This window comes from Mus caroli, chromosome 11, assembly GCF_900094665.2.
Source record: "Mus caroli chromosome 11, CAROLI_EIJ_v1.1, whole genome shotgun sequence".
Classification (NCBI taxonomy): domain Eukaryota; kingdom Metazoa; phylum Chordata; class Mammalia; order Rodentia; family Muridae; genus Mus; species Mus caroli.
This window is the reverse complement of record NC_034580.1, coordinates 40,071,436-40,085,212: the sequence shown is the minus strand read 5'-3', so window position 1 is coordinate 40,085,212 and position 13,777 is coordinate 40,071,436. Positions and strand designations below refer to the sequence as shown.

At 42.9% G+C, this 13,777-nt stretch overlaps 1 protein-coding gene across 5 annotated transcripts in view; it reads right to left on the bottom strand.

Moving 5' to 3' along the window:
• Positions 1 to 13,777, bottom strand: part of Ebf1 (EBF transcription factor 1) — a 390,034-nt gene that overhangs the window by 137,701 nt on the left and 238,556 nt on the right. For all 5 annotated transcript variants that reach the window (XM_021175729.2, XM_021175730.2, XM_021175728.2 and 2 more), the window contains exon 7: positions 3,506 to 3,587. In XM_021175729.2, the coding sequence (XP_021031388.1) occupies positions 3,506 to 3,587 (82 nt within the window). The remainder of the gene's footprint in view (positions 1 to 3,505; positions 3,588 to 13,777) is intronic.

The following is a 13,777-nucleotide window of genomic DNA, read 5'->3' as shown; positions in this document are numbered from 1 at the left end:
GGATCAGAGTTGTTCATACCAAAGAGACCCTTTTCAGTTCTTCTCATGGACAACAGGGACATAAAAAGTGCATAAAACCAGAGTCTCAATGTCTCTGCTATGAAAACAAGAGACAAAAATATCCCTTGTCTGTAGGGAACCTTCAGTCAATATCAGGAATGTGTGCATGCACTTGTACATACCCTTCCCTTTTTGGATCCTGAGATCCTAAGATTTGGGAACCTCAAATTCAAGATGTCTAAGGGTGGCACCACTCCATTGCAATGCACAAAGGGGGCTTTCTTGTCCTAGAGAATTGGTCCAAACTGCCATTGGTGGCAAGAGTTATGCTCATATAGTTGCTACATTTCCAAATTTCCCCACAAATAGGAACTACTCAGGACTGTAGCCCACCTGTTTCATGAAGTTGGGTTAGGTTGCAACCACATGCATGAAGTCTCTTTGGGAAGACTTTTCTAAGTTCCCCTGTGATTCTATCAGTTATTCCTAGGGTGTTGATATGAATTTTGGATGTTCACAGCTATCCTTTTTGCCTCACCAAGTATCTAGCAACAGACTCTGGATAAGTTCTTTGTTATCCCAAAACATTAGATAATAGCCAAGTCACAGTGTGTGACTTGAACCTCCACTTGACAGGGGTAGAGAACTCCTTTACTGCTCTAAGCTCACTTTTTTCTTGCTGAAATGGGAATAATCCATATTTGCATGTTTTTAATAGGGATGCTCTGATAATAGCTATAATTCGTGTAAAACATTTTACGTTATACCTGTCATGAAATAAGCACTCAATAAATGTTAGCTTCATCTTCTGCATCATCACCATCATTATCATCATCATCAACAGCAATGTCCATGGATATATTTAAAGGTAGACATAGCATCTACACATATGAATATGGAATTAACTGAATACAGATACTGGTATAAACAGTCATTTACCAGAAATTAAAGGAGTTAGCTAGAAATAAACCACAGCAGAGAAGAAAGGAGGAGAAGCCAGTTTGACAAGGAGAGAAAAAATAAATGAGGGCGATCATGAGTTCATTGTGGAGGTCATGGGCTTAAGGTTCAACCAAGCAACTAGACAGCTAAACTGAATCCTTGAACCAGGTTTCAAAGACCTTCAGCCTACAGTTCCCACTGCTCAGAGTGGGTGATGGAAACACAGTAGGTTGAACCCAAGATCCAATAAGAAGTTTGTCCTGGCTGATAAAAACATAATTTCTCTTAATCCAGGGCTTGTGTCTGTGGTGGCCAAGGTAGCTATTCCTTTGGAGAAAGCTCTTTCTATTTAGAATCTCTGTGGGGGTCAAAAAGGCAAAAGTGCTGCCAGCATTCACATCAGTCATGTGTATTTAAAGGTCAGTATAGACCTTGGGTAGGAAGACAATTATTCCTAATCAAAGGATGCAGTTACTAGAGCACCAATGCTGTCACCGTGAACTTAGTCAAAGGTCATCAAGTGTAGGGACGAACCAGTAGCTTTCCATCAGGGGTCACTTTGTCTCGCTTCTTTTTATCAATGGTATCTAATAATGTCTAGAGACCCTTCATTAGTAATGTGAAGGAAAATGGGCTATTCTCTATTGCTATTCCAACACTGTGGTTTAAGTGATCATCCTATAATGCACAGAACACACACACACACACACACACTCACACACACACACCACACACACACACAGAGAGAGAGAGAGAGAGAGAGAGAGAGAGAGAGAGAGAGACTCACTATGCTCAAGTTGAGAAGTTCTAGATTAAATTAAGTGCTTAATGAAATTTATCTCTCAAATTTTCCCTCAAAGCTGAACTTTATCATTTATACCCTATCTTATAAACAAGTGGTGGCTTTTTTCCCCAATGCTCAAAAAGAAAATACTAAAATGACTTCTTGTCTTGCCTCAGAGCTATATTTCTAAGACCCACACTCACTAGCAGGTCCTGTAAAACTCTACATAAATATTCTACAAGCACCAGCCCCCAGTATCACCAAAGTCCACCCAGTGCTACTGACCTGAGGGATATAGTATAGGTGATGACAAAGTCATGAGACATGATTATTATACACAAATTGTTTCATTCAAATTGCCTGTATATATTTGTTCCTTACTCAAACTTGACCAAAGGAAATATACATCTTAAAACCGCAGCAAGCTATCAAATAGCATAAGCTGAAAAAGATACTTTGAAAACAGTAGCATCACCATTTGAAGGCAGAGGTGGACAGGAAATGGTTTCTAAGAAACTAAAACTTTATTGGATTCTCCAGATACAGCTCTATCAAGACTAAATGTGGTAAGGCTAACATGATTTTATAGAAATTCTCTAAGATCTCAGGAGACGATAACATCCTTTCACTGGATTTATTCTTTAATGAGACTAATAAGTCTCACTTTCTTTTTTAAAAAAAATCATTTTGAAGACTATGATATTGACATCCACAATCAATGCTCAGAAACTCATTTCCCTTCAGAGATCCCGTAGCTGAAATTTATCAAGCACCTTTTGGCGCCTATACACTTAAAACTGCACTTTGAGCTGACTAAACTGGCGTAGGAGCGAACTTTCAACAGCAAGCTGTCTCTGTGACAGGTTGAGCAAGCACGCATAACGTTGACAGGGCAAATACCTTACCCACAAAGTGAGACAGAGAGCAGTGCAGGGCAGGGACTTAACTTTGCTACTTGCGATCTGTTCCCTGGTTCTACATCACCTGGGAGCTTGTTAAAAACATAGAATTCCAGCCCCACCCTACCCCCATCCCAATCAGTACTTTAACAAGGTCCTAGGGGATTCTCAACACATAAAGTTGCAGTAGTATTGTGTCTAGCATTCTTAAAACACCCGTGTTTGAGACGTCACTCCATTTGGTTTTAGGTTTTCAGCCCTTTGGCATATTCTATCAGGTTAGTATGCTTTAAACGGCTGCAGATCTGGAAGATATTTATTAATATGTACATGTGGGGTACAGGGGCATTCCTGAAGCAGAACAGAGGGTATAGATATGGTCTGCTTCTCAAGGGTCCACTTACAAGCTGTAGTTGGTGCTAGCAGCTGCTGAGATTGAGATTGTGAGAGACAGTAGAGAATGAGAGTGGGGATTCCTGGTGTCACTTCCTGGTGCTCTTCCTCAACAAAGCTCTACTTACAAAAATTTTAGCAAATAAAGCCATCGTCTCTGTGTAGTTGACTTAATCTGTGCCTGTCTCATCACGTGAGTCCATACAGGAAGCCAAGATGAGGTTCTAAGGACACAGCTGCCTTCATCAGTGGGCGCAGGTGGTACAGCCCCAATTTTTGTCTAACAAAAACAACTCTGAGATTGCAGAGATGCCTGGGGGACCAGTGGCCTCACCTGCTCTTCACCTCTAGAGAAACAATTATCCTCCATACCTTCTGCCAAAAAAAAAAAAAAAAAAAGAAAGAAAGAAAAGAAAAAAAAAGTTTTCCCCTCATCTCTTCATGTTCAAGTCATGATTAAGATATAAGAAAAGCAAGAGGGACTCACCTGGAATCTCCGCATGTCACGTGGGTTTCCTGCATTCTTTAGGCAATTTTGGTTGCATTTAAGGAAAAACTTCAGGAAGAATCTGTGGAGAAACAAAGATGGTGGTCAGTGTTTCAATCCTAACAAGGAACTCAGAGTCAGAAATCGCTTCCAAGTTACACACCCTCTTTTCTTCCTGGCTTTCCTGCAAAACTCAGGGTGGGATTAGAATCTATATTATATTTGAGGCACAAGTCTTGCTTGATATTGCATCCCAGGGTGCATTTTTTCTATGAAATGAACACTCTGAAACTGCCAACAGATCTCACAAAAGAAGCAAAAATTCCCAAGGGAGTGTTTTTATTCAGAGAGCAAGTCTTCATCATAATTTAACATGGGGTCCAAATGGATCTAATTGAGAATTCCCATGGTCCCCAAGCACAGCCTATAATTTACGTGTTATAAGTTCACAAGTGATGAATGGCAAAGCGTACACAAGATAAATACAAGGAGACTGTAAATGCTTTAAATCTTAGCATCTCCAAATAAAATGTTCAAAGTTAAGAGCCTTGGGATGGGTAGAAGGAGTGACATACTGGCTAAACCTTTCCAACTTCTCCAATACTGCCACATCATTTTTTTCTCAGATATATGCCTTAAACAAAAGCTATTTTTGAGTGAACTTGGACCTTCCTGCCTCTCTACCCACCTTAGTTTCTGAATAAGTTCTATAGTGAGAGCGACAGGCTTTGCTTGGTTATAGTTGTTGTTGCCGTTGCTGTTGTTTTGTAAAGATGACAGTCTCCAATTGGTTAAAGAAATCCCACTTAAATCGGTGAATGTATTTTAATTGTCAAAAATTCCCTGATGTGTGGGATACAGAACTTGGTCCCGCTAAGTAACCACTCCAGTGATACAAGCCCATAATGGAGAGTTTGCACTAGGACATTCATACTGGTTGTCCTCCGTTAAATCCCTCCATCTGTTTTCTATCTGGGAGTAATAGAGGATTTTTATGTCCATCTATATTCTACATACTCTTCTACTTTTAGAGCCAAGATATCTCTATGGAATGCATTAAAATACTGGTCAATGAAATTCTTCTAGATATACCTTCGTCTTTAGCTTTTGCCCCACTTTAGAGCCCCACCAGAATAAAACCATCAAGTCAGTATCAATAACTTACGCAAAACTAGCATTCCATGATGTGTCCATCTGCATTTAGTTTTGAGAAAAATGTCTGTCAGCAATGTAGCCCCCGTGATCCTCTGTCATAAAGGCACTGCATGAAGGCACACCACATTCAAACAGCTTCTACATACACATTTTAGAACAATAACTGTTCTCCTTGCTCCCTTAGAATGGGAGGGAATATGTAGGAGCATTGACGAGAAACAATGACTTTTTCAAACAAAATGATAAGACCTAGCAGTGTAAGAGTCTTCTTAAATGAAGTCATTTCGAATGACACAACTCCCAAAGCCCATCAATGAGAAGGCCTCTGATAATGGTTCACCCCTACTTCCAGGGCCTCTCCACAGAGGCCAAAGCTTATCGACCTCTGTCTAGGATGAATGACTCACTGCTAAAGTCCAGCTGTGTATAACGGAATCCACCCTGGGCCTCCTCCATGCCCAGATCCGCTCTGCCACTGTGCATGTTAGCTTTCCAGCCACTCGGTCAATCAGTCCTTGTTCAACCAGGCACTTACACTGTCCTGTTCCTCTGAGCCTCAGAAGGTGACCAAACCAGCTACATGTGGCTTTCAGACATTATCAACTATGCTAAAGGTAGTGGTAATGAGATACTCATATTGCAGGGGCTGGGCTCTATATGAAAATCATCCCAGGTCCAGAGAGGGATGATCCCCATTCTAACGACAATGAAATTTTGTGCTGTGTGGTGCAGAGAGGTGTAAAAGCCACAGCTTTTATAAAAGTTCCCAGTGTGGGATTCACATCCAAACTATAGCAATATATACTATGGGAACCACAGGATTATCATCTCCCACCCAAGGCAACAACAAGCTGGGGAGGAATATCACTGCTAGTCTCCCTCCAGTGGGCCCCCCTGCCTGTCTCCCTGTGGTTGGTAATACTTGCCGCCTGTACGTGTTTAAGCCATTTGAGCCCAGGCCTGACAGCCAGATTCAGGTTGTGTTAGAAGGAGCTGTCAGCACATCCTCTGGCATCCTGAACTCAGACAACTGCTAGCCACCGTGAGGGGTTCCATCTGGTGCCAAAATGGATTTTGAAAGACAAGGCAAACAGGACACTGGCTTTGCCAGAGAGAAAAACATCAAGGGAGCCAGGGATCTTCTGCCTCAAAGATGAGCAGGACTCAGGGCGCCTGTCAGCAGCTCATCGTTAGCACAAAACCTATGCCGGGCACACATTGGATCACCTTTAAAGCTATGCCAGGCACACACTGGATCACTGTTAGCCTAAGCTGCCCTGCCACTTGGCCTGCTAGCAGAATCCCCTGCCTACCCCCCAGCATCGGATCACTTGCTGAAATTGAAGTCTTGACCATCTGTCACGGGTAAGACAGCCATCAACTGGTGCCCAGGACCTCACACAAGCCCTTATGTGGCAAAGATGCTATGAAGAGCCAGTTCTTTTGGGGAAAGCCAGTCCCTGGCCAAGGCCTTAGGAATTCTCTCAAAGTTTTCCCCTAAGTACAGGCCAACTATCTGACCCTTTTGAATCACACTTCCTAAGAGGAGCTCAACGGAGTAAGGAGGTGCTAAAAATACCCTCAGTGAGAGACTGACTCAGATGCAGGACACACAAACTTGGAGGATGGTTTACGCAAGTAAACAGATAAGGCATCTGTTAACTTGGGGACATGTGTGTCTGGAGTCTGCTGCCCCACATAGAAGGTCTCTGATTCGAAGGGGCTTTTAACAAAGTGGAAGCAATTGGGACACAAAACCGTATGTTTGTCTAAAGAACTGCCCCATTCTGTGTGTTTGATAAAACGTCAGGGGGAAGAGCACGGTTGCCCTACCCCAACTGTGGGAACCTGACCCTCAGCAGGACAAAGCTGCTATTGACACTGCAGAGTTCCGAGGAGTTCCATAAAGTCCGAGATCAAACTCTCTTTTTAGCTTTGCTCTTTTTTGGAGGGGTGGCATGGCGCGGTGGTGGGAAACCCAACACCTTTCAGCTAACTTTCCACAGGGGTAAACGTCATTATTATTTAATGCATCTTTCACTGGGTTATTATCCAAAGCATTTAAGTTCCCAGGGTCTCTCTGAATCCCCCACTGAAATCCTTTAAGATAGGCATGCCAAGAAGGAACTAACTCACCTGGAATACAATACACAAAGACTCAACAAAAATAAGGGACATAGAGTTCAAAACTAGTATTATAGATTGCCTATAGAGCTAGCCATGGTATTACAGGAATTGAATGTGTGTGGCATGTGTGTGTGTGTGTATTGTATGTGTGTGGTTTATGCACATCTGTACATGCACACATCTGTGCATGCACCCAATGATGTCTAATGTCCTGTTCAATGTCCAATGATGTCTAATGTCCTGTCCCCCACTTTCCTCTGAAACAAGGTCTCTCATGGAACCTGAAGCTTGTTACTCTTTTTCCACTAGACAGGTGGCCAGCAAGCACCAGGAACCCTCCTGTCTGCTCCCTGCACAGTACTGGGGATTTCAGTTCTAGGGACAGCAATGGCCAAACTTTGAAGTGGAACCAAGAGATCTGCCCTCGGGTCTTGGTCTTCAGGTGTGTGCACCAAGTACTCTTACTTGTGAGCCATGTCCACAACTCAGACCACGGGAGGACTTTCCAACTGACTTGAAGCCGCCCCTTAACCTAACCTCCCCATTTCACAGGTGAGAAAAAAGAAAGGTCAGAGGGCAAGGGGATGCCCTTGCAGCTTCAAGGGGCTCTGAGAGCCCTCGCTGTATTCCATGCGCTCACCCCAGTCCAACAAGAAGCCAGCACTCAAGCACGTGAACTTTTGAGTCTACACTTCCATCAAGAAAGGGACAGTCATAAAACCGGAAGTGACATCCTATTAAAATTCTGTGTAGGATTCATTCATCGATCAGGCTGATGTAGGACATTGGTCCATTGTTTCAGGTAACTGAAACAAATACGTGTTATAGACCATATGTGTTGATTTGGTAATATACTTTCTTACTCACCAAGCAATCGTTTCCATTATCTGCCTTGTATCCATGTAACTAGCATAGTATGGGTGGCCAAAATAAGTAGTGGGTTGTAGAAAGAAAATCACTTAAGCAACATAATGAGACTCCTACATGAGTATATGAAAAATCAAACAAACACCATCCCATGTCTCCAGATACCTAATGGAGGCTATAGGACCTAAAAATAGTGTGGTTTCGTAAATACTGGATTTCAAAATAGAGTCTAGAGCCTGTTTTAAATACAAATCAAAGCTGTCAATAAAGACAGTCACAAAGTATCCTGAACAAGACAGTTTTTTTGGAGATGAGACAAGCATAGGTCAAGACTAGTAATTCTGTGACCCTGAGTGATGTCAACAAAACATGAGAATTATAAGCCTTTTCCTCTCATACAACTGGGTGGCTTTCATTGGACATGTCACTTTTATTGCTTAGCTAAATGTGTGCTCTTCACCAAATGGATTTAATCTCTCTGTGCCTCAGTTTCATCATTTGTAAAATGGAGAAACCATCAAAACGTGCTTTAGAAGGTCAGTGAGCATTTAAAGGGTGCTGAAACCTAGCACAGAGGAAGCAATAATGCTTCCTGCTGTTGGTTATCTGGAGCAGGGGCGTGCTGCCTAGACGAAGAGATGCTAATAGTTTCAGCTATGAAAAGTATCCTTTGCCGGCATAGTGCAAGCTAAGAAAATCAGTGAAGCTCTGGGTACCTGGTAAGCGCTACAGGCTTCATCAAATGGTGTGCAGAAGGAAAACAACAAATGGGACCATCACCAAGAGAAGGCGAGAAGAGCTTTTCCTAACACGGAGCAAGGCAGGGCCTTAAATGATGGAGAACTCCAGCTAGTCAGAACTGAAGGGCATGCGTGGTAAGGCTTCCAAGCTACAGCCTGCCTAGCCTTAATTGTTATGCAAATCAAGTGCCCTGGATCTGGACTGAACAGGTTGAGTTTTTACCTCTCCCCACCCAAAGTCTGAAAAAGCACGTTTGTGTGCTTGCAGCTGTGTTCATCATGTGCAGTCTTGGGAAAAGTGTCAAAGCACAACCGAACAGAGACATAAAATCCCAGTTCTCAGCTTCAGACTCTCTGCGAGTTCCCCTGACTTATGCCCGCAGATGGTGAGGTGGCAGACGGTCCTTCCCAATGGTATTCAGAACTCTCGGATGCACTCTGGCCTGATATAAGAAACAGCTGTGTAAAAACAACTGTGGGGTCCCTTCTGGGTGAGGATCAAGCTGCTCCTCACACACGATCTGGAGGGAGGACAGGGAAAGACCTTGTAATGTGAAGGAACTCTCTGGAGTGACAGACTGCCCTATCACCTTTACCTCAATGGAGGACAGCTTGCTTTGGTGTCAGGCTGCCAGCCACAATATCACCAAGGAACTATTTCCGGGAATACTAAGATTCTCCCAAATTGAAAGTATATAGATGTCTAGTACCTGCCCTTACCCAAGACAACTTGTGCTGCTTGAAGCTGTCCAAGAAATGCCCTCGTGGTAGCTCTCAAATGTTTCAGCGCTCCTTGAGGAAGGAAGCTAGAGTCCCACCCCAGCACCATGGGAAGCAGCTGCCTTGAAAACAGGACAGCTCCAAACAGAAAGAGAAAACTCTATTTTCAAGGTCAAAGAAAACTTCCTGGCTTCTAATTCACAGACTACGCTGTAGGGTACAGTTCATCCATGAGAAAACATGATACCCAAAAGTCAGCCAAGATCCCAGGGAGGCCACAAGGGCAGGCTAGGAGGCTAACCTCAGAAAGGGCTGACCTTTTCTAGAACGAGACTCGATAGTAACTGAAGACCTGTCTGACTTAGTCCTCACAGTCCTGCCTGTGACATACAGAGGCCAGAGAGGGAAGGAGGAGACTATGAGGGAGCTCACACACCTGAAGCCATGAGGACATCTTGTTCTCCACAGTGGAAGAGAAACTGAAATTAAGCCATGACACTATCTCGCTGGCCCCAGAGGAAGAGCACAAGGCTGCCCCTATTACCGGCTACTGACTTCAAGAAGTTTACCTCCCCGGGCAGATGCTTCCTGGGTCTTGGGCATTTCTGGAAAGTGTGTGCAGCCTAAAGAGCTAAACATGATCACCTTGAAAAGGATTCATTACCTCAGAGCTCAGAATTTGGCTTTGGTGAGAGGACATAATTAGTGGCGAGTACTTAAAGGGATGGGTGTTGGAATAGCATAGCAGTGGATTAAAGAATTTAAAAATAGTTTAAAGGAAAAGGACCCTTTGCTTAAGGGCAAATAAGGCCCTTAAGCTAGGAGTCAAGCCTGACAGATATAGAAAAAGCATCAGGACAGCCAAGGACCCCAGGGCAAAGAGTGTCTCATAGTGACTGTCTCATAGTGACTGTCTCATAGGGGGCTGTGGCTTAACAATGACTTCTGCTGACCCAGTCCAGCTGATTCTCATGGCAGGGTTCACTGACCATGAAGTGAGAAAGAATGATAGAATCCCAAGCCTGCAAGCCATTGTATGACAGAGAAGCACATACCCTCTAGAGAAGCAGAAACCTTTAGAGAAGCCCTTTGGCAGCACAAAGTACCAATGCTTTCTTGCCAGAGTACATAACGGTTCAAATCGTCCCTGGAAGGATGTTTGAAATCAGTGTACATGGTTTAATATACAGAAGGAGTATCACACATAGCAAAACCAAGTACTTGCTTGGCCTTCTTGGGACTGAGTGAAGGAGACAGGCAACATTTATTATAGACGATTTCTGCTGCACAGAGCATGGCCTATAGGTGATTATTGGGCCTAAGACATCTATAGATGTTGGGTAGCTTTCAGCAGTGTTGGGCCTTGGGACTTCTGGGTTACCACTGTAGAGTATTATCCAGGATAAAAAATATATCATTACTTGCTTCCTTGCTGCCTCCGTGATGACTCCTAGAGAGTCAGATATACAGGGTGCGATGGAGGAGCCTCAGGATTTCATCTTTTGTTTTTGTCTTTGGTTTTGGTTTTGGTTTGATTTTGTTTTTTCGAGACAGGGTTTCTCTGTGCAGCCCTGGCTGTCCTGGAACTCACTCTGTAGACCAGGCTGGCTTCGAACTCAGAAATTCGCCTGCCTCAGCCTCCCAAGTGCTGGGATTAAAGGCGTGCGCCACCACGCCCGGCTTCAGGATTTCATCTTACCAGTTTAGATAAAAAATGTGGGCACAAGACCATTTGCGAAGCTGTATGCTTTGCCTCTCTTGGTTGCCTCTCTTACTCATTCAAAGGACTGTGGAGTTCTGGTTCTATTCTCGTTTTACAGATACTATATTGAATGTTATGGAAATTGCCAATTAAAATATATTACATATTCAAACACATGTCTTATTATCTTAATGGGAATGTAGTTCATTGACCATATCTGGTAATACACCTTACCATCACCAGGTTAACTAAAATTAGAGCTAAAGCCAACATAAGAAATTCCGGTACTTTGAATTCAAGTCATCCTAATTACCAATTCTAATATGTTTCAAGTTTGCTCTTGACCACTTTATGTGTGACCTCCCCCCTCAAACGCATTTTAACCCTGCGAAAAGGCTGGAATATTTAACTGTAGCAAAATGGAGAATTAAGACCAAAGCAAAACCAAGACAGCCTGGGTATCTTGGGAGGAAGTCAGCGAACATCATCTTAAGGGTTTAGTTTGACTATACATCATTCTACGTTCACAGTCGCTACCTTTGAAAGTCTTTCATGCAGACAAAAAGCCACAGGTGGAAAATGAAAGGCTTTACTATCCTCATTGTTCAATGTGTGTGTCTTTAAAATTGTGAAGCCCATTCATTTAGAATCTGATGTTCGCATTTCACTTGTCCCTTTTAAGAACTCAGATAGTTTCACTATGACTCTCTTCTGTGGTGGTGACAGATGCCCTGGAGGGATTAAGAAGTTCAAGTCCACAGTGACTGAGACATCCAGCCTTCCCCGGACTCTTAGCTCTTCATTCTTTTCCACTCTTATAAAGCTTTGTAAGTACACATTCATTCACTTAACAGATACGTACTCACGTCCAGAGAACTCAGGGTACACTGGATTCTCCTGAGTGCCAGTTGCTACTAAGAGTCTACTGATTTCAGTTCAAGGTTTTTCTCCAAAAGTATGTAAGTTTGATTCTCCAGAAAAATCTTTGACTCTTAGGACAATATATTTGAGTAATTGTGCCAAGGAAAGCTGAACACCTTGAAATGAGCTATTAATCTGCGGTGGCTGTTAGGCAGGGGCCAGATCAGCAAATCCTAAAGCGCTTCACAGTGTCAGTAGTGAGCATTTCCAGGTGTGTTGCTCCCTTATTCTTCTCTTCCCATCATTCTTTGCTTCTGCCGCATCAAGCTGCATCCTTGTGCCCTGAACATGAAGTCTCCTTCCACCCTTCACTGTTGCCTGCATCCCTGGCTCTGAGGTATCTTCTCCATTCCCACACTATCTCAGCTTCCCATACTCCTGCTTGTCTTTGAGCTACAGTCTAAATGGGCTGCACCGTGAGCCTTCCCTCACCCTTCCTGCAGAATTAGCCACATTGTTCTTCACTACTACACATGCATCATGCCAGGCCCTTCCTGAAGTAACTACAGTTACTTCTGTGACTCTTAAAGGGAGCCTTCTGGTTCCCACAGCACCCAGGACTGCTGTGTTTGAAAAGCACCAAATGAATGCCTGACTTAAATTGAACATAAATATTAATAGCAGCTAATTTTCAATCATAACACGGGGTTGATTTGTCTCGTTTTTCCCTCTTCTGCAGTTTTGAATTTTCCATGTGTACACAATACTCCCAGGGAGGAAACAGACAATTTTAGTGTTCTAAAAATCAAGGTGCATATCATTCACCCCTGAGCCTAGAGATGGTTTCTCCATTGTGTGATGGGTAACAGAGGAAATAAAAATGATAAGTGGTTCTCTCAAAGTCTCTGTGTGCTAAGATTTGCCATTTAATTCGAACAAGCATAGTTAAGAGCTATCCATCTCACGGTCTGTGACCATTTATTAGTTTCATACATGCATAATTCATGCAAGAGCTCGCTGGTGTCCTTAAATGTCCTGCTTAATAGTGTCTTGACATCAAAGTTCAACATAGTTCTTAAAACATTTACCTGGAACCCAAAGGGATAAAAGGCCATATCATCAATAGACTAGAATGGATCTCTCCTCTCCAAAATTCTACAGGCCATTCTGCTGACTTTCATGGAGTCTGTGACTTAAAACTCTCAATGTTTTGAAATGTCTCCCCTCAGTCTGATGGCTTGGGTCATTTATTTCCTCATTCTTCTGGTCCAGAGTTCAGTATTTACTAATCACATGTTATGTGTCAAGCACGTGCACACAGCCACCATTGCTATGGAGACTCACTACAGACGTCTCAAGCAGTTTTCCTCAGAATTTCCTCAGAGACTTTAGAAGTCAGCGAACACTCTGGTCCTCTATTCTAATCACTATGTTTTGGTTATGAACAGAAATTGAGACGTTCAGAGAAAGAAAGAAAGGATCACCTTGTATCACTGAAATTTAAATTTAAAAAATCAACAGCAGTAACAACAACAACCTAAATCAAATCCCTGATTGGTAAAAAGAGAGATGTCATTCCTTCCTTCTTATCCTAAGCATGTGTCACAGGGGAAGAAAGGGGACAAGATTACCAGGGATGGATGATATCTGGCTATTATTATTATTATTATTATTATTATTATTATTATTATTTTGCTGTAAAGAAAAGAAACAAGCTCATTTTTCTAGAAAGGAAAGAGGAATGAAGAAGAGAAAGAGAGAAAATTCCCTCTAAGTAACTTCCCTCCTTAGGAAAAAGAACCAAGCCTTTCTAAGCATGGAAGTTATTTAGAAATGATTGCCAATCATCATTGCCCACCCTTTCGACAGTCTCCATCACTTTCCCACTCACTTTTCCAGGTGCACACTCCCCGCTCCCAGTCTCAGCATTTCCGTGTGCTGCCTGCCATCCTCTGGGCTCACACTGGGATAATTAATTTCATTTGAGCAGTGGCTTCCATTGCACACAATCACTGCACTCCAACACGCCTCACAGGATGGGCTCAGATATGAACAAGTGACCCCTTAATTTGGATTTAGAGCTAGGGACCAATCTTCAAA